The following is a 22,188-nucleotide window of genomic DNA, read 5'->3' on the forward strand; positions in this document are numbered from 1 at the left end:
CCGGTAGCCTCAGCCCCCTGGTCAAAACCTTTTACTTTATATGATTGAAACTGTCCGCTACATCCAGCCAATCCCTAATCTTAAAATAATGACATGATATGATTACGTAGGTATTTTCGAAGACCACACTGCCTCTTCATAGCAGTGTGGCAATTCAATGGCAGTGTGACAAATAGCAATTCAATAGGAATAAGTCCTTTTATAAGACAGTGATGGCAATGACAAAAAATTCTGGATATTTCGATCACAACCGAGTGACCGTCATCAGTCACTGTGTATCCTAATGACAGTCACTCTGTATGTGACCAAATACCCAAAGTTTTTTGTTACTGTTTTCACTGTCTAACAATATGACTTTTCTTTATTGAATTGTTATTTGTACATGATATGATTACATGAAGCGTTTGATTGTCAAGAGTTTTAAATCAGTCATTTGGTTTCTAATTGTCAAAGAGAGAGCGTCTTCTTTCTTTTCTTTATATGCCTCGGGGCAATCAAATATTGCAATGCAGTTTAGAGATTCTATACGTTAAAAAGAGCTTTCATTAAAAGGTGACTAATTTCATACGTAGTTTGAAGTATTGTCTCATGGCGGGGTCATGAATTCAAACTTCCAGAATTTTTGAAGGGAGGGAGGGGGTGTAACCTCGTTTAGAATTTCGTATTTAGTGGAAGCGACAAACAAATTGGGGGGATCACCCGGAAAGCTGGTTAGTAAATAATTCTGTTTTACTTTCTTATTTGATCAAAAAAAATCATTTGCGCAAATTTTTAATCAATTTTTCTAAGTTACTATTGAGAGATACTAGTCCACAAACTGGACATCGAATGTGGGGCTTGCTGAAGCAAAACGAGTAGTAACTTCCAGGGAAATAAATTTCTTTCCTGATCATCAGCTTTAAAAAAAGCATATTTGATTATTTTCCTACTCCAGACTTACACTTTTCAGTACAAGTAATTTTATATAGAGAAAAAGAAATTTTTGTAGCGTAGTTCTCGAAACCGTCACGGAAACACTTGTGGTTTTCAAACATAGTAACACAAGCACTTCCAAATCTTATAGCACCTGATTTTTTTCAGAAGCGCCAATTCACTAAATTGCAACAGGAGGGAGGGGGCAGCATTTTTTTCATTTTTTAACGGATACAAAAAAACATTTTCAAAACATAGGGGGGGCCTAATTTCATTATTTTCCATTGAAAATTTCAAAAAAGATAATTTTAACGTCTAGGGGGTAAATACTCCCTCCAGCAATTGACACCTTTTTGGGTGCCAATTTTGGCCACCTACCAATTTTAGCAGGAAATAAGTTTTATTCTTTCCTCCGTTCCTATACCTGAGAATTCACGACAGTGTCACTAGTTTAAACTAGGCTGGTGACCTTCTTTTGTTTTGTTCATGTAAATATAATTTTCATTTTTAATAGATTCCCATTTATACACCGATTGTTGCAGAGAAAAGGAACCCATGGTTTCATTATAAACATTTGCTTTGGTTTTGTTCTAAAGTTATTATCATCAGTGCTGGGAGTTTTGTTTTATAATGTGAGTTGTTCTTATTTATTTTATTGTTGATATATTTTTTTTCATTGTGTATTAGTTAGCAAATACACAACGAAAAAAAACACAACGTGTCACTAGTTTAAACTAGGCTAGGTCAGATTATAGACACATCGGTTTATAACCTATTTTTAGTTAAATAAATCATGAATCCGAGCTGCGAAGTAAGTGCGAAGCCCCTACCCAGACCCCCTATCTTGTTTACATGGTTGGCAACGTCCAGGAGCTTGATCGTCATCATTCAAACCTTGATAAATACAGAGTTTAGCCAGTAACGAAAATACCAAATCAACAAGATGATACGATTATTATACTTGTCAAAACATAGAGATTATATCGGCAATTCTGAAGGGAATAGCAATAAATTAATATTTCATTTTTGTTGGCAGGTTTGCTAGATTTAATCAAGATTAAAATTAGGTTACTATACATTAGCCATCATTGGTGTGAACAGGGATAATAATTTGCCTTGCCAAAGCTTCAATTTACGCGTATGCAGCCAAAAGCTTGAGATGTTTATGAAATGTTGGTTTGGCTGCCAAAAACTAAAGGCATTCCTTCCATAATTTTGATTTTTATGCGACATTTAAAACTTCTCGAAAAGTTAAAAATCTGATTGAAGAAAATCAAATACAGATATGAAAAAGATATTTCCAACAGTCTCTTATCCCTGATCCCGGAATTTTTTACCCGGTGGTTTTTGGCTAGTAGCAGCCATTGCATTGTTTCATTTCTTCTCAAATCGTACTTTTTTAAGGCTTCTAGAATTTTTTTTTTCTAGCCCAGAAGAGAGGCTTGGGGGATTTACCTTCCTCAAAGTTAAGTTCCGCCTGAAAATTTTTGAACTCTTATATTATTAACTTCTCATCTTCTGTGAACTCTTTTTTTTCGTTTGGCCCCGGATGAATTTCAGAAAAACAAAATGTTTGCCAATCTGATATCCATCAACAGTAAAAAGTAACATGATTAACTTTTCTTTCATTATAGTCTTATAAAGAGAGATCGAATTCCATTTAACATACCACCTATTTCTTATATACGGTACCTAAGACCATCCCTAGAAAATCCCTTTAGGAAATTTTTTCCACAGCTTTTTGAAATTGAGAGCCGTCCTGGCCGAGTGGGTTGGTGCGCTGGATTTAGGATTTTTATCTGAAACGGCGAGGGTTCGAATCCTATTGTACCCAATTATTTAGTTTGGGACGGGGGTCAGTAGCGTAACTCTGTAAGCCCAGCAAGATTCAACCCAGCTCTAAATGGGTAACTGGAGAAATCTGGGGAAGGTAAACAGGAAGGGTGTGCGAAAGCACAGGATGGTTGGCCCCCAGCCCTCCCATTGTACTTCCTGGCTGAAAGGCCAAGAAACGGAGATCAGCACCGCCGGTAGGGGCTGTAAAGTCTAATGCCGTATTCTTTACCTTCCTTACCTTTTTGAAGCGCCCATATTACGAAGCCGTACTTGAATATTGTCGCTACGTTGCTTTCAATATTCTAATCTCAATTCGCAGGCAAATCTTCCTATCCTCCAAACTTTTCTAAGGGGTTTCTAATTTTCGGAAATTACGTACCTCAGGTGGCGCATGTCAAGCGAGGTGAAAGTACCAAGCGTGTTGGAACTATACTAAGCGTGGCGAAATTGTGCGGGATACGTTGCGCTCTGTGATGTAAACCAGGTGGTAGAAAAGGGGACTACCCCTCGCTTTTCCCAGCTATAGATAGAAACTTCTTGGTGGCTTACTTCAGTGGCGGATCCGGAGGACCCCCCACCCCTCAATATTTTTCTGACGCCCTCATTCCTTGTTGTTTTTTGCTTTTTTTAGAATAAATTTGTCAATTTGGTCAATTATTGGTACCTCTATCACATTGTGCCCCCAAGATTTTACTCTAGATCTGTCCCTGCCTTACTTGACCCCATAAGCCAGAAGGAATGCAGCTCATGAGCTAAGGCCCAACCAGTGCCAAAGTTTGCTATGGCCCCCACACATAGTCAGGGTTTACTGAAAGCACAAATAATGCCCAATTGTCACAATCCTTTCCATCCTTTGATATTCAAAGGCTGTAGGGTTTATGTACAAATTTCTAACTTTTGCAATTGTATTTACTTTTATTGTTTTGACATACTTCTATTAAAGTGAGTTTCCGTGAAGTAACTTTAATATTCGATTTTTTCTTTTATTTACTTTATCTCATTTTATTTGTTCGTTCTTTGGTATTTCATTGTTTTTACGATGTAAGAAGCGCGAATGTTTCAGCACTATAGCTGCTTTTATCATTAATCTTTATTTTACATTGACTTTCAACAAGTACCGATATTTACCGTCATCCGAGTCCTTCTTAACAAGAACCTCCACGAGCAAGGGCCTCGTGGCCCCCCGATATCCGAAATTTCTCTGAATTTCTGAGCATATCTTATTAAAATTACCCAAAATATTATTATTACACCCAAAGGTCATATCCAGGATTTTTTCGGCGGGGGATTGTACAAAACATTTTTCCCCGGGTGGAGGGGTACAATTATTTTTAGCACATCAAAAATTTGTTTATATTAATTAATGATACATTTTTACGAGTCGGACAAACATTTTGGGGAAGGGGTTGAAACCCCCTCATGGATAGGGCCTTGATTGCCTTTCGCCCGAATAAATTACTGTGTAATTACCCGCCTTATACTATTTTCAGTACATCCTAGCTAGCACCGTCGAGCGTAGTAAACGGCAATAATTTACATTGTTACCGTAAATAAAGTAAGAATTTCAGCGAAAGGTTTATAACATGTGAACTCGTGATACATAGATTTCTCTTTTCCAGCGTAAAAGTAACATTTATTGTCTAAAAGAACAAGAGCTAAGAGATCATATGGCACTTGTGAAGAGGCGAGAAGAGCTAATAGGCCAAGAGATCATATGGTATGAGCTCTAACAAAATTCAATGAATCAAAAGATTGATTTAAAAAGGAAAATAAGAGACATAATGCCGGTCAGGATTTAAAATAAGAGCTCTGAGTCACGATGTCCTTCTAAATATCAAAATTCTTTAAGATCCGATCACCCACTCGTAAGTTATAAATACCTATTTTTTCTAATTTTTCCTCTCCCTTTAGCCCCCCAGACAGTCGAATCTGGGAAAACGACTTTATCAAGTCAAATTGTGCAGCTCCCTGACACGCCTATCAATTTTCATCGTCCTAGCACGTCCAGAAGCACCAAACTCGCCAAATCACTGAACCCCTCCCCCCAACTCCCAAAAAGAGAGCGAATCCAGTACGATTCTGTCAATCACGTATCAAGGACATTTGTTTATTCTATCCATCAAGCTTCATCCCGATTCCTCCACTCCAAGTGTTTTTCCAAGATTTCCCCCTCCAACTCCCCCCAATGTCAAACGATCTGGTTGGGATTTGAAATAAGAGCTCTGAGACATGAATTCTTTCTAAAAATCAAATTTCATTAAGATCCGATCATATATTCGTAAGATAAAAATACCCCAATTTTCATGTTTTCCCAGAATTCCGGTTTCCCCCTCCAACTCCTCCCAACGTCAAAGGATCTGGTCGGAATCTGGTCACCCTTTCGTAAGTTACAAATACCTCAATTTTCAAAATTACCCCCCCCCCTCCAATTCCACCAAAGAGAGCAGATCCGGTCCGGTTATGTCAGTCACGTATCTTAGACAGGTTTTTATTCTTCCCATCCAGTTTCATCCCCATCTCACCGCTTTAAGTATTTTCTAAGATTTCCGATCCCCCCAACTGCCCCCCCCCAATTACGCTTGATCCGGTTGAGATTTAAAATAAGAGATCTGAGTTACGAGGTCCTTCTAATATGAAGTTTCATGAAGATCCGATCACTCCTTCGTAAGTTAAAAATACGTCATTTTTTCTTATTTTTCAGAATTACCCCCCCCCCAATAGATCGGATCCGTTCCAATTATGTAAATCACGTATGTAAGACTCCTGGTTATTTTTCCCACCAAGTTTCATCCCGATCCCTCCAATCTAAGCGTTTTCCATGATTTTAGTTTCCCCCACCCCAAACTTCCCCCAATGTCACCAGATCCAGTCAGGATTTAAAACCAGAGCTTTGAGACACGATATCCTTCTAAATATCAAATTTCATTGAGATCCGATAACCCGTTCGTAAGTTAAAAATACGTCATTTTTTCTTATTTTTCAGAATTAACCCCCCCCCCAATAGATCGGATCCGTTCCAATTATGTAAATCACGTATGTAAGACTCCTGGTTATTTTTCCCACCAAGTTTCATCCCGATCCCTCCACTCTAAGTGTTTTTCAAGTTTTAGATTTCCCCCTCCTAACTCCCCCGCCCAATGTCACCAGATCTGGTTGGGTTTAAAATAAGAGCTCTGAGCCGCGATATCCTTCTAAATATCAAATTTCATTGAGATCCAATCACCTGTTCATAAGTTAAAAATACCTCATTTTTTCTATTTTTTCAGAATTACCCCCCCCCCAATTACCCCAATGAGAGCGGATCCGTTCCGATTATGTCAGTCATGTATCTGGGACTTGTGCTTATTTTTCCCATCAAGTTTCATCCCGAACCCTCCACTCTAAGTGTTTTCCAAGATTTTAGGTTTCCCCCCTCCAACTCCCCCCAATGTCATCAGATCCGGTTGGGATTTAAAATAAGAGCTCTGAGACACAATATCATTCCAAACATCAAATTTCATTAAGATCCCATCACCCCTTCATAAGTTAAAAATACTTTATTTTTTCTATTTTTTCCGAATTAACCGGCCCCCCACTCCCCCCAGATGGTCAAATTGGGAAAACGACTATTTCTAATTTAAGCTGGTCCCGTCCCTGATACGCCTGCCAAATCTCATCGTCCTAGCTTACCTGGAAGTGCCTAAAGTAGCAAAACCGGGACCGACAGACAGACAGACAGACCGACAGAATTGGCGATTGCTATATGTCACTTGGTTAATACCAAGTGCCATAAAAACAGAACAAAAACTATTCAACGATGAATACTTTGTTTTAAATACAGAAATCCAATTTCGAAGTAAAAACCTGTACCAGTTTGTTTTTCTGCAAATTGCCTTTGTTGATTCATTGGAAGTATCCATATCGAGGGGGTACGGGGTTTGACCCCCCTTCGTCAGAATTTTTGGTTGACTGGTAAAAACGTTACAGGAATCACCAATAGATTTTTGAAGCGATTTTTTTTTGTTTTTTAAGCTATTTTAATTTTTTAACCCCCCCCCCCCACTGCCAAACAAAAATCTAGGACGCATCCTTGAACGTACAAGGTGCCTAATCTTGAACGACCGAAATGGCATACAAAACTAAAATTATACTTTTATATTACGAGGAAAAGCATTGACTAAGATTGAAAGCAGCAATTTGAAGGAAGATCTTCTAGACTTCAAGCTAATACAAAATAACAACAAAATAATACAAATCATACAAAAACATTAACCTAACGAAGCTTCTAAATTGGCGATCGAGGCTCACTCGTGAGTGAGACGAGTGAGCAAGTGAGACATGCAAATTATTGAAATAGTGACTATGCCTACAACAAGGAAAAACATGCAAACAGATGAGAGTGGAGTTTCAAAGCCTCTTCACAGATGCTTCCTTTTTTGTAGAAAACTGATATGCACTCTCTATGTCACTTCGGATATATCATAACGTGGATAGGGGTGGGTGGCCTACCCAAATTTCAGGTTTTTTGGTGATTTTTTTTTCAAATACTTTTCTTATGCTCCCTGAAAGCATCCACCTACCTCTATATGAATTCAATGCAGGTCCCTGCACAGACCGAGAATACGGAACCTAATCTGAAACAGGTACAAAAAGATAGCAGGCAGGGCCAAAGCAAATTATGCAGGGCCGGAGGTGAGTAATTGTCAACCCTGAGTGAATGCTCGAGCGCCACTACATTTAGCACATATCAACTACACCATCTTCGCACCATACGTGGTACACATTGTGTCCCCTTAGCCAATAAACAGTCAAAGACTGACCAAAAGGTAAAGACGAAATAACAGGCTAACCAACAGGTACCCCTTCGAAATCCAGCAAACTACATACCCCAAAACAAACCCCCTTACACAGTTCAAAAACTTACCCAAAAGTGGAGACGACATTACAGGTTGGCCAGCCAATGACAAAAGATGAGTCCTTTGACCGGGACGCCTCTGTAACTTCGTCTATACACCTGTCAGAGAGCCACAACTCGGCGAGACGTACTTTCTCTTTGAGTTTGAACGTCCCATCCGATCGAGCTTTCGCTACCAGCAGCAGATCCGTAAACAGAAACAGATGTCGATCTTGGCTTTGAAGACCCTTCAAGGAAAAACGTATTTTACTTTTTTTGTAGATATATTTTTTCTGTAGGCCTATATATATATATATATATATATATATATATATATATATATATATATATATATATATATATATATATATATATATATATATATATATATATATATATATATATATATATATATTTATTTAGTATTGTTTAAATAAACCGATGTTAATATCAAATGGGGATAAACATGTTCACCTAGTTGTCACATAAATTTGTAAAGGGTAGAATGTAAGACTGGGATTCCATGTTATTTTTTTTTTATTTTTTCCGCATTTAACACTGAACAACAGATTTTAGAATCCGACTTCTAAAAGAAAACCTCTATCCGTAGAAAACTTCAGAATAACACGCAAACAACGCCAGAACTTTCAGAGAGAGGGGTAAGAGGATACTTAACGAGGTTATGAAATTCCAAATAGAGAACACTTTGTTGCCAAAGCTATCGAAATTCTCTTCGTGGTCTGCCCGACTACTAATGAAGGGAAAATAACCCTATAGTGTATGTTCGCATGTACGCCGGAAGTCCTTTGCGGGTTCCTTATTGAATTTTAAAAAGACCCATCGCATCGGCTAGACCAGGGATGCAGGAACAGGAGGACCTTGGGGCCAAGCCCCCATCGAAATCTTAAATTTTACCGATTTCTAGACATTTCTTATTCACATTATGAAATAAAATTGATTTTTCGTTTCCCTTTCCCCTTACTGGAAAAATTTCTGCGTCCGTCCCTGGGTTACACAATAAGATAAAATAGGAGATGAGGACGGTAGAATTTTCATCCATTAAAAAAAGATGAGAAAACAAGTATTTCGCCAATGGTCGCCGCCAAGCTCTTCAAAGGGCGGAAGAACGTACCGGCATTAAAGGCAATATGGTGCCCATTCTTGCCAAAAAATTTCTAACATTCTTTGTTTCCTCACTGTCCTAGAAAATTCCTCACTTTCATCTGTGATCTTCATTCACAAGCCTATTAATGCAACTTCAATGAACGGGACTTTTCGGTCACTTGGATAATGGAAAAACTTGTTTTGGCTAATCTATATTTTAATTTTCATTACATATATAGCCTACCCCCCAATACGTTTTGAAAAACAAATTCGATATAATTTGAAAAAAATGAAAATTATTATTGCGCTCCCCTGCCATAATTTCGCGAACTGGAACCCCCTGGCCTCAACCCAATTCTATATTTGATTAATAGTGAACCGAGTCAAGTTTTAGGCCTAATCCACTTTTTGATGTATTTACCCACTCCAACCTCCTCGAGTTTGCAAGCACAGAAAAAATTTCTACACGTACTTCTGACTAAAAACCTGAGAAACAGGAGCGCTCAGCATTCATCTGGCAGGAGCTTTACAAATACTAAAAAGAAATATTTAATATAGCAATGTATAGTACCCGGCATGAGCCGGGTACATTTCAACAAAATAATTTAAACAAAGTGAAAACTTTACTAAAGTTTTACCGTATCCAAATAATTGGAACATACCAAGGAAGTACATTATATTTGGCTTCAATTTGAAATTTCCTGATATAACTACCAGCAGAAAAAAAAATAAATAAATGGATTGCTTCAATTAGAGAAAATAGCAACCAAACAGAAGCTACAAAAAGATACTCATATGCTCGTACCTAACATTTTAGTGACAGTGAGTACCAAGTTTCTATCAAAAGTTTACCAACTTTTTTTTACCAAAAGTTTTTATCAAAGATTTACCAACACCTGCTCCATTAATTTTTACTGGAAATAACAACCAGACAATAATATTACACTATAATATTATGTATAGAAATAATATTTATATGTTTATACCTTAGATTCTAAGCCGAAAGAGAGTGACACCGCTGGAACGATTTTATCAGCAACGCCAACCTCCAGTCCCGTACGATGTAGATTCTATTCTCCCTGCAAATTGCGCAACGTAAGCTGAGATGGTACGACCATCTCTTCTGAGTGCCAAAAGAAACCCCGTCGAATTGCCTAGGATTTCAGCTCTATGGCTGCAGGGTGGAAATGACCACGTATTCGTCCAAGAAGTCTATATCAGTTCCTAGGCAAGGCAGGAATAAGACCTGAAGATGCACCCGCGGCTGCTCAAAACCCTGTGTCCTGGAGGAGCAAGAGGGTGGAGTCTGTTCTATCGAAGTTGGCACCAAGTTGTAAAGAGAATTAAGCAGTAGTAAGTAGGGCACAACAATTTTTGATAGTCTAGATCTCTAGTGAGGTTGACTTACCAACCTCCTCCTGTTCTACAAATTTTTGCTGAAAATAGCAATCACGTAGCAGCTCCAAAATTATATTCATGTCCTTTGCATCAACGACATTGATTAACTACATTTTTATTGAGGTTGACTTACAAGTCAACTCCTGTTAGAGAAATTTTCGCTATGGGATTGACAGAGGCAAACACAACGGCAAGCAATAATCTAGAACATTTCAGTAGGATTACATCATTTTGTATAACAGCTTTTGAAAGAAGTGATGAATAACAAGCTACTCAAGAAGTAAAGTTAGGTTTATCCTAATGAAATATACCACAATATGATGAAAATATAATGCTTTATTAACAAAATCATTGAACTTACAACAAAAATTATGGAAAACAGGCCACCCAGAGCGCATTACAGTAAATACCTAACCGAGCTTAACCTAACCACCTCTATAAATTAATCTATATCATATTGATCTAAGCCATAGTTTTCTCACTAAGACTAAACTAAATATAACCGATTGCAGACAGAGAAACCGGTTCTACTCAGATCATGAACATGAATGAAGCTGCTGTAATAAACAAGTACCCATACCTTTTCTTGGTTTTCTTACTTTCAAAATACAACCTTTTTCTTATTTTTATGTCAAATTATTGAAAAAAAAAATCTAAATTGTGCACCCACAGACTGAGAAATGCGTTCCCCTAAGCATTTTCGTGAATTGACACCACTGGTCCGTTCTGTTTTCTAGATTAGTCCTTTCTGTTTCAAGATAAGAACTTACCTTAGGATGAACAAAAGCAAAGTTTGTGCTTACCTTTACTTATTTTTTTGTAGTTTTCACACGTAAATAGGCGCAGAATAGTCACAAAATTGCGTATTACAAAAGCCTATATTTGCTATCCTTACTTATAGATATTTTATCCTGTTTAAATTGTCAACGAACAGATGGGCAAACAAATATTATGTGAAAACTGTCGTGACTATGACTCACAGTACAATTTTTCTCAACGAATTTGTACATGAAAACGACAAAAAGTAAGAAAAACTACCGCCCCTCTCCCACGAAAAGGCTGAATATGCCACTGGCCAGGTTTAAAATCTAACTGATTAAAGGCAGGTGGTATTTTAGGCCACCTTGACAATCAAAATGCCTTACCGTTGTGAACTGCACTGGTGCTTCCATTATGAACTGTCTTCGTTGTACAGGAGATCGTGCCATGGCTGATAGACCAGGTGATATTTCGGTGATGTTTGGCTTCACAGAAGTAGGGGTAGATAATTTACCTGATTTCGAGGACAGGGCTCTCTGTAGTGCAGCAGTTGTGGACTTTCTCCGCGCCAAATTTTTCATATTCTAAAATAAATTATGTTATAGTTTATAAAAATATATATATTACAATAATGTTGATAGTATGCAGACGCACAAACAAAATCCAAACTACATATTAAAAAAGAAGCAGCAACTTAAGGTGACCCATGCTTGCCGATACTCCCTCAAATATGCAGTAAGAATTATTTTCTAACTTCACGCTGTCCAAATACTTTACCCCCCCCCCTTAATGTGCAAATATATAGCCCAAATTATTTAAGTCCACTGCATTCTGTCACCCGTAACCAATAGGCAAACCACTTTTTCAACAGATTAAATAAAAAAAAATCAATTTTTTTTAACTGAAAGTAAGGAGCGACATTAAAACTTAAAACGAACAGAAATTACTTCGTATATGAAAGGGGCTACTTCATAATCAACGCCCCGCTCTTTACGCTAAAGTTTGACTCTTTCTCTCAACTCTTCTTTTTAAAACAGTAAAAAAAAAACTTTAGCGCTAAGAGCGGGGCGTTGAGGAGGAAGCAGCCCCTTCCATATACGAAGTAATTTCTGTTCGTTTTAAGTTTTAATGTCGCTCCTTACTTTCAGTTAAAAAACCCTGTTTTTTATTTAGTTTCTGAACGTTTTTTAATCAATGCATGTTTTGATTTTGGCTCTCCGCAGAGGAATAAATAAAACGAAATTTGCATATTTATATTTTTTGGCTAAATGGCTTCCTCACAGTTTTGATAGAATGATTTTGAGAAAAAAAAAGAGCGGGGGAGGAAGCCTAGCTGTCCTCCGATTTTTTGGTTACTTAAAAAGACAACTAGAACTTTTAATTTTTTACGAATGTTTTTATTAGTAAAAGATATACGTAACTTATAAATTAGCCTACGTAACGAACTTCAGTATACCCATGTTTTTATTCCATATATGAGGGGGTTCACCCCCTCGTTAGTACCTCGCTCTTTACGCTAAAGCTTAAATTTTGTCCCACTTCATTAAGAATGACCCCTGAATCACAAAAGCCGTAGAATAAATAGTTGAAATTACTAAAAAATACTTTAGCGTAAAGAGCAAGGTATTAGGAGGAGACGAGCCCCTCATATCCGTAATAATTTCTGTTCGTTTTAAGTTTTAATGCTGCTCCTTACTTCCAGCTGAAAAAACTTTTTTCGTGTTTATTGTTTCATTTTTTTTTAAATAATGCTAGAATATCCTGCGCTCCCTTCATGGAAATTTTCTTCCCCCATGACAAATTCCTCGATGGAAAGTTCCCCCAACATATCCTCCTCTTCTCAGCCCCTCCCCCAGCCAAAAAAAAACCCCCTGAAAACGTCAGTACACTTCCCAATAACCATTACTATATGTAAGCACTGGTCAAAGTTTGTAACTTGTCACCCTTCCCACGCGGACTGTGGTCGAGTAAATCGTCCCCAAAGGTTTTTCGACTACGATGAATAAAATGGCTATCTCAGAATTTTGATCCGTTGACTTTGGGAAAATAATTAGCGTGGGAGGGGGCCTAGGTGCCCTCTAATTTTTTGGTCACTTAAAAAGGGCACTAGAACTTTTCATTTCCATTACAAAGAGCCCTCTCGCAACGTTCTAGGACCACTGGGTCGATACGGTCACCTCTGGAAAAAAAAAACAGCCCAAATAAATAAACACGCATCCGTGATCTGCCTTCTGGCAAAAAATACAAATTCTACATTTTTGTCGATAGGAGCTTGAAACTCCTACAGTAGGGTTCTCTGATACGCCGAATATGATGGTGTGATTTTCGTTAAGATTCTATGACTTTTAGGGGGTGTTTCCCCCTATTTTCTAAAATATGGCAAATTTTCTCAGGCTCTTAACTTTGGATGCGTGATTAACTTTTTGATTAACTTTCAGGCTCTTAACTTGATGAAACTTATATATTTAAAATCAGCATTAAAATGTGATTCTTTTGATGTAACTATTGGTATAAAAATTCCATTTTTTAGAGTTTTGGTTACTATTGAGCCGGGTCGCTCCTTGCTACAGTTCATTACCACGAACTGTTTGATCTTACGTAGCGTAATTCTTGGGTGTGTTTCGCTTAATTAACAAGTACACAAAAAATCAAGTATGCAAACATAGACATTGCTAGAATGTAAAATTGCAAAAAAAACTTCCGTTTTTAATTTAATAACTGCAGAGAATCAAATTCAGTATTCATTTTTATCGTTTTAAATATTAAAGTATGCAAAAAAAAAACCATAAAGGATTTGTTTGCGCAAGAAATAAGTGCAGGAACTGCGGTAGAACATTATCCTAGACTTGGCGGCCAAAAACCTAACCGCAAAACGACACTGGTATGCTATCTTTATACACTAATGTATGAGTATCACAAAAATCTCTAAATTCTACCAACGGTTAGACAAAATCGCACATCCATTATGCTTACACAATTTATTAATTTCAAAAAAGTTTTAATTTCTAAGAACTTTCTCAAGAAGACCGATTATGGATCTGAAAGTTGAATGTCGTTGATACACATAGTCCACTCACATAAACTTATCAATGGGGGGGGGGGGAAGGCAAACTTTTCCAGGGCTTAGGTTTGCAAAAAAGGGTAATTTTGCCAGAGAATCAGCATATACAGAAAAAAACTAGCTATTACCCACTTCAATGAATCCAAAAAAAAACTAGCAATAATAATGAAGAAAATTAATAAAATAAGAAACGAAAAAACCCTATACCAACTAAAGTCTTTGAAGGGCACCAAACGAGTGGCAATCTCAGGCTAAATGAGGAGGGAATGATGGTTGCAGCAAAAGAGACGACCTTGTAAAGAGCCATTGCCTTGAGACTTTAAAATGTCGCAAAACTTTAAAATGCAGTTTGAAAAAAAAACTATCTAGTGAGAAAAGATGCCACTTGCACCTGATTCAGATCAGTATAACTTTATTGTAGAAATAATTCGGAGGAGCCTCAAACCCCCGAATATGGCGTCAAATGGAAATGAAATATGCACTTCTGGACTCACCATGGTCAAAAAACTTAAGACTGGAGAACCACCCCCCCCCCACCTAGAACAACACGAGAAATCACTTTTTCTGCATCGGAGGCACATATGCCTCATTTTTTCTCTTTTCTTTTCCTTTTTTCCCGTGATCGTATTGAATCAGTGGTCATTTAATAACGGAAGATGGCTCATTTGAAAGGAAATCATAATAACTAGTACCACAACAACGTGGCGTTTTCTGCCTCTTTGTGCCATCAAACATCAATTTTTACCCAAGGAGGTCAACGTGGCATAAAAATGGAAATTCGAAGACAATCATTATATTTTTCATGGTTTAAAGCTTCAAACAGAAGCTTTTGAGCCCTCTAAATTGACAAATTCTAGCCAAGTGGCATTTTCTGCCATTTTGTGCCACCAAACATCAATTTTGCCCAAGGAGTTCAACATTGCATAAAAACGGAAATTAAAAGGCAACCATTCCATTTTTCATGGTCTAAAGCCTTAAACAGGATGTTTTGAGCACCCTATATTGACAAATCCTAGCCAAGTTGCATTTTCTGCCACCAAACATCAATTTTCACCCAAGGAGGTCAACATGGCATAAAAATGGAAATTCAACGACAACCATTCCGTTTTTCATGATCTAAAGCCTTAAACAGAAGGTTTTGAGCCCCCTATATTGACAAATCCTAGCCAAGTGGCATTTTATGCCACCAAACATTAATTTTTGCCTAAGGAGGTCAACAAGGCATAAAAGTGGAAATTCAAAGACAAAAATTCAACTTTCCATAATCTAAAGCTTCAAATAGAAGGTTCTGAGCCCCCTATATTGACAAATACTACCCAAGTTGCGTTTTCTGACTCTTTGTCTCGCCAAACATCAATTTTGGCCAAGGAGGTCAACATGGTCATAAAAATGGAAATTCAAAGACAACCATTCCATTTTTCATGCTCTAAAGCCTTAAACAGAAGGTTTTGAGCCCCCTATATTGACAAATCCTAGCCAAGTGGCATTTTGTGCCACCAAACATTAATCTTTGCCCAAGGAGGTCAACATGGCATATGAATGGAAATTCAAAGACAACAATTCCATTTTTCATTGTCTAAAGCCTTAAATAGAAGGTTCTGAGTCCCCTATATTGACAAATCCTAGCCCAGTACGTTTTCTGACTCTTTGTGCCACCAAACATTAATTTTTGCCCAAGGAGGTCAATGTGGCATAAAAAAGGAAATTCAAAAACAGCCACCCCCTTTTTCATGGTGTAAAGCCTTAAACAGGAGGTTTTGAGCCCCCTATATTGACAAATCCTAGCTAAGTGGCTCTTTCTGCCATTTAGTGCAACAAAACATAAATTTTGCCCCAGAGAAGGTCAAAATGCCTTCTAATTCTCCCCGGCGTGAAAAATGAAGAAAATCCCTTTTTTGAACGGTTAGCATGCATCCCATTACTTGCCTAATATTATTTTTCGTGCAAGGCCTAGGAAATTACTGCAAGCTTGCAGAGATGTATAATGACCCACTAAATTCTACCGCCTCTCTCTACGCGCCTCTTATGAGTTTGTCTCAGTGGCGTCAATTAGGGAAAATTTAGGGGGGGGGGGGCAAAAAGAACTTACTTTTAGTACCTAGAGGAGGGGAAATACTTGTTTTTTTAATTTTTCCGGAAATACCAAAAAGAGGCATTTTCAACGAAAATACCCTAAATAGCCTAGCCTAAAGTATTTTTCAACAAAAATACCCCAAGGTATTTTTCAATCCAGGGGGTCACAAATATCTGATGGCACAAGCTCTCACCTATTCGAAAATTGATACCATTGGCTGTTTTTAATAACTTCAACGGTAAGTGCCATATGGCATCTTCTAGGTCGGGAAGCCTGGAATGCATAATAAGGGTTCTATGATCTAAAAGCCTTAAACAAAGTTTTTCTTGTGGAAGTAAAGATATTTAATAGACATCACCTATCTATATATTTAAAGATATATACAACTTAAATAAGTAAGTATGCTCGTGATATTTTTAGAATCAGTAAAATTCAAAAATCTTTAGACTTTACTGAAAACATAAAACGATCCAAAAGCAGAATATTCTCTAGGGATAACAACTTCAATGAGTAGCCCGCTTAAGACAAAGACTTATTGATGCGTATCTCTGTAGTCTTTCACCAGTCATTATATCGGTAAATTTTATCATAAAATTAAATTCTCTAACAAAACTCGAGCAAGCTCGGTTTTCAGTAAATGGCTAGTTTTTATAATTCTACAGATATTTGACAATATCATGAATCAGTTTATTTAAGTTAGTTTTATAGATATATCGTGCGTAATCTGCGAAGCAAAATTTTTATTCGTTTTAAGTTTCAACTCTACTATTTACTTTCGTAAAAAAAAAAAAAACTTTTTTTTAAATTGATTCCAAATAATGACATGTAAAAGAAGTAGCCAAATATATAATTTTCATACATCATCATTTTTCGCTTTGGTTATAGGTGCCTATGGGTCACACCCCCTTTCCGTCACCTGGTTTACATTTAGGGCCACCATACGTACCACAGTTTCACCCCATCTGGCACAATTTTGCCACGCGTTGCACAGTTAGCACGCTTAGTACAGTTCCGACACGCTTGGTAAACGCCACATGCTGTACGTAATTCTTAAAAGTTTGTGACACTTCGATAAGTCCTATACTATCTTTAAGGCACTAATGTCAATATCTATATGCTGCATCCATACATTACAGCGTACGGTACTGTGCCTTATCACGGGATGATCAAGCAAGTTGAAACATTTTAGAGTCAATTTTTCGAACATATGGTTCAAAAATCCCATCAATTACCAATACATTATGTGCCATCCATATAATTGCATCTCATCACTGAATAGTAGAAAAAAAATCTACAAGGCTCCTCACTGCTACTACACCGGTAAAAAGGCTCGGCATTCTCCTTGAGGCTAGAATCATCAATAGTTCTTAATTCAATATAGCAAGCTGATTCATAGCAATTTATAGGTCTGTCCTTTTTACACATATTTGTGTCTGTAAGTCCTTTTGAATCATCAAAAAAGAAAAAAAAATATTGTCAATGTTAACCTTGTCTTGATTGAATAGTTAGTAGGAATTATCATGTGTACGCAGATGTTCAACCTTTAGAGAAGTGGTGTAACTAGCAAGGGTGCCGCCTGATGCGGACTCTAGGAATGTTACCCCCTTTCTGAGTGAAACGAACAACCCCCCTGAGTGGAGCAATTATCTACATATAACAAAACATACAAGACACAACATATCTAACGTAGTATTTTGGAACACAACATAGTATTTGAAACTGAACATCCTAGCTATTAATCTTAGATGGAAATCGACGAAAGCTGAAATCGCTATTTCCCCTAGCAAAGACTTATTTAGGCACAAGGTACTTGGTGCTATTCAAGCTATAGTTAAAACTGGATATAATTGAAGAGAACAAAGTCCCGGATGAAAAGTACAGCCCCCAAAGTTCACGATGAAGTTTTAGTTGCAAAGATATCAGAGCAGAATGCTGCCTTTGTCAATATTGCATTTGACTAAGCTCGGATGTGCTGGGAAGCTGAACACCCTAGCTATTTGTATTAGATCAAAGCGGAGACCTATCTTTCCCCTTGCAAAGGCTAATTTAGACAAAAGGCACTGGTGCTACTCAAGTTAAAGTCAAAACTGCGAGCACCAATTTAGGCGAAAAAACACTCAAGTTAGTCAAAGTTGAAACCTGAGAGTTTAAAAGAAAATATTTTCTATTATTCAAACCAAAACATTCAAAATATATAACAAATAACAAAAAATGACTAGGTTTCTCCCATAATGCTCTGCCATGACAGTAAACTTATACTGTGGACACGAGACTTGTGACTAACCGTGTGGGAGCGATTCCAGAAACATATTAAATAAAAAAAATAAGTTTTTTAAACTGAAAGTAAGGAGCGACATTAAAACTTAAAACGAACAGAAATTACTTCGTATATGAAAGGGGCTGCTTCCTCATCAACGCTTCTTTTTAAAACAGTAAGAAAACTTTGGCGTAAAGAGCGGGGCGTTGATGAGGAAGCAGCCCCTTTCATACACGAAGTAATTTCTGTTCGTTTTAAGTTTTAATGTCGCTCCTTACTTTCAGTTGAAAAAAGTTGTTTTTTTTATTTAATTTCTGAATGTATTTGAATCAATGCATGTTTTGATTTTGGCTCTCCGCAGAGGAATAATTAAAACGAAATTTGTATTTTTTTTTTTTTTTTTTTTTTTTTTTTTTTTTTTTTTTTTTTTTTTTTTTTTTTTTTTTTTTTTTTTTTAGCTAAATGGCTTTCTCATAATTTTTATCGAATGATTTAAGAAAAAAAGAGCGGGGGAGGAAGCCTAGTTGCCCTCCAATTTTTTGGTTAATTAAAAAGGCAACTAGAACTTTTAATTTTTTACGAATCTTTTTATTATTAAAAGATATACGTAACTTATAAATTAGCATACGTAAAGAATTTTTTATTCTCATGTTTTTATTACACATATGAGAGGGTTCGCCCCCTCGTCAGTACCTCTCTCTTTACACTAAATCTTAAATTTCGTCCCAATTTATTAAGAATGACCCCTGAATCACAAAAGCCGTAGAATAAATAGTTGACACTACTAAAAATACTCTAGCGTAAAGTGCGAGGTATTAGGAGGAGGTGAGCCCCTCATATGGGTAATAATTTCTGTCTTTTCAAGTTTTAATGCTGCTCCTTACTTCCAGCTGAAAAAAAAACTTTTTCATATTTATTTTTTCATTGTTTTTTTTTTAAATAATGCTAGTAAATCCTGCGCTCCTTTCATGGAAATTTTCTTCCCCCATAACAAATTCCTCGATGGAAAGTTCCCCCAGTATATCCCCCTCTTCTCAACCCCTCCCCCCAACCAAAAAAATCCTCCTGACAACGCCTGTACACTTCCCAATAACCATTACTATATGTAAGCACTGGTCAAAGTTTGTAACTTGTAGCCCCTCCCACGCGGACTGTGGAGGAGTAAGTAGTCTCCAAAGACATAGTTATAAGGTTTCTCGACTACGTTGAATAAAATGGCTATCTCAAAATTTTGATCCGTTGACTTTGGGAAAATAATTAGCGTGGGAGGGGGCCTAGGTGCCCTCCAATTTTTTTGGTCACTTAAAAAGGGCACTAGAACTTTTCATTTCTGTAAGAATGAGCCCTCTCGCAACATTCTAAGACAACTGGGTCGATACGATCACCCCTGGAAAAAAAAAAACAACAAACAAATAAACACGCATCCGTGATCTGCCTTCTGGCAAAAAATACAAAATTCTATATTTTTGTAGATAGGAGCTTATTTTTGTAGATTGCAGTAGGGTTCTCTGATACGCTGAATCTGATGGTTTAATTTTCGTTAACATTCTATGACTTTTAGGGGGTGTTTCCCCCTATTTTCTAAGATAACGCAAATTTTCTCAGGCTCGTAACTTTTGATGCGTAAGACTAAACTTGATGAAATTTATATATTTAAAATCAGCATTAAAATGCGATTCTTTTGATGTAGCTATTGGTATCAAAATTCCATTTTTTAGAGTTTTGGTTTCTATTGAGCCGGGTCGCTCCTTACTACAGTTCGTTACCACGAACTGTTTAATTCACCATTGCCAGTTTTAATTGCTACCGGCATCTTCTTCTCTGTCGACAGTTCATTACTCAGAGATTTTTTTTTTTTTCAACAAAACTTGGTTGGGAGAGCTAGAGGATTCTAAAGTAGCACATCCAAGTTTGGTACCAGGAATTTTCATTCCCGAATCCAGACCATGCTCTACCACAATGTTTCTTCAACGTTGTTTCCATGCCTTCACAAAATCAGATCTTGATCTTACGTGGCCGTTAAAAGTGACTTGCTCTTTTTTTCTCTTCTCTTCGTTCCAACCTCTAGAAAAGTGCCAGCATCAGAGTGTATTTGTATTGGGGCGAGGGGGGAGTGTACAGCTTCAAAATAAACATAGTAAGTCTAAAATTACCGAAGGTGAAAGTAAAAAAAAGGGTAAAGGATACGGTACTAGACCATCTAGTCCGAACCGGCAGGTTCTATCTATAGCCCTCCAGGTAGGAAGTACAATGGGGTTTGGGATCCAGCCATCCTGTGCTTTTGTAAACCCTTACTTTTACAGGTACCCATTTAGAACTGGGTAGACTCTGGCTGAGCTTACAAAGTCACGCCACTGATCCCCGATCCAAACCAAATAATCAGCGACACCAGGACTTGAACCCCTGTCCTTGTCGACAGGTTTGCAAGTCTAGCACGCCAACTAATCAGCCAATTTGGCTCAAATTTTGCCAAAGAACAGGGGGGCGTGTTTAAGCCAATGAGGAAAGATCCACCTAGGATAGTTCCTAAAATAGTTATCACACCTCATCCACACACGCGGTAATTTCTCTCAAGATGCCAATCTTGTCACAACAGGAGGAAAGAGTGAATTATATCAAACCAAGAAAAAAAAATACCATATTTCGGAGGCTGACCCGGAGACCAAGAATACCCATCGCTCGGATGTACCTTTCACTAATGGCTAGCAACTTCAAGACAGTTGCTTCCTCCCTAACAAACTTAATTTAAAGCTCTGATCTTTCTAAATCTTGAGATAGTCCGAAATCCAGAGAGCATGTCTAATTTAGTCCCAATACAGAATAGATTACGTGAATAGAACCAACTCAAGTAAAAACACAAGAGGAAGCGACATTGAAGATAAGCGATCCTGTAGCAAAAAAATCACGCAATTTCCGACCTGTTTCTTGAATTTGTCCCAATACCTTACTTTTTTGTGAACAAAAGATTGTTGACAGAAGATAAAAAGTAATAATGAACCGGAAATGCGAAGGAGCTAATAATACCTGTTTCTTCGTCTTTTGAAACATGTGTGCACCATCAAATAACAATTTTAAAGGGCTAATATTTTATGGTAATTTCATCTTCTGACGACGTTAAAAGTTTAATGCTTTCACAATGTCACAATACTCACGATTTGAAAGTGATCAAACAAACAAAACGAGGAGATACCATTAGTAGCAAGAATATTCATTTAATGTTTCCTATAAAAGATATTAATACATGAAAGAAGATCTAACTGAGCATAAGAATGTTGTACTTATCAATCCTGTTTTTGACAAGGACAGGAGGAGTTTACCAGGCTTGGGGAGCTTACCCTCTAAAAAAAAAAAAATCTAAATCGTAGTCACCAAATGCAGGTAACAAAAAGACTATTTATCCTTATTAACTAAAAATATATTTCCGACTTGTAAATTGATCTATAAAATACAAGTAAATAAAACAATTACCCCCCCCCCCAAATTTTTCTTCAATATACCTTCCTCCAAACAAGATCCTATTACGACCCTGTTGGAAACATTGAAAGAATTTAGTAAATACAAGTAACGTTTCCCGGCTTCAAAACATATATACAGAGGCGCGTAAGCCTAACAACAGAGACCGGGTAAGTACACAGGACTTGGGGACCCAGCCACCCCATTCCCGAAAATGTTTAAATTTTTCCTAATTTCTGGGCACTTCTTTACAATCTATCCAAGTTACGGGCATAACAGAGATCTAGAATTCTCTTTGTAACAACATGTATTTTCCAAAATCTAGGAGGGGCGATTTTGTTCATATTTTTCGATTTTCAATAAAGATATCAAAATAATTCATTTTTCAATGAAAATGCACCCAAAATTTTTCTTTATCCAAAATGGAAAATTAATTCCTCCTCTTTCCAAGGATAAATTTA

The 22,188-nt window shown here is 37.2% G+C and overlaps 1 protein-coding gene across 4 annotated transcripts in view; it reads right to left on the minus strand.

The window, feature by feature from the left end:
• The window catches only part of LOC136039588 (uncharacterized), a 221,891-nt gene that overhangs the window by 86,124 nt on the left and 113,579 nt on the right, over positions 1 to 22,188 (minus strand). For all 4 annotated transcript variants that reach the window (XM_065723445.1, XM_065723443.1, XM_065723446.1 and 1 more), the window contains 2 exons: positions 11,269 to 11,466; positions 7,652 to 7,869 (listed from right to left, as the gene is read on the minus strand). In XM_065723445.1, coding sequence (XP_065579517.1) covers positions 7,652 to 7,869; positions 11,269 to 11,463 — 413 coding nt within the window. In that variant the 5' untranslated portion in view covers positions 11,464 to 11,466. The remainder of the gene's footprint in view (positions 1 to 7,651; positions 7,870 to 11,268; positions 11,467 to 22,188) is intronic.

This window comes from Artemia franciscana, chromosome 19 (assembly GCF_032884065.1).
Source record: "Artemia franciscana chromosome 19, ASM3288406v1, whole genome shotgun sequence".
NCBI lineage: Eukaryota > Metazoa > Arthropoda > Branchiopoda > Anostraca > Artemiidae > Artemia > Artemia franciscana.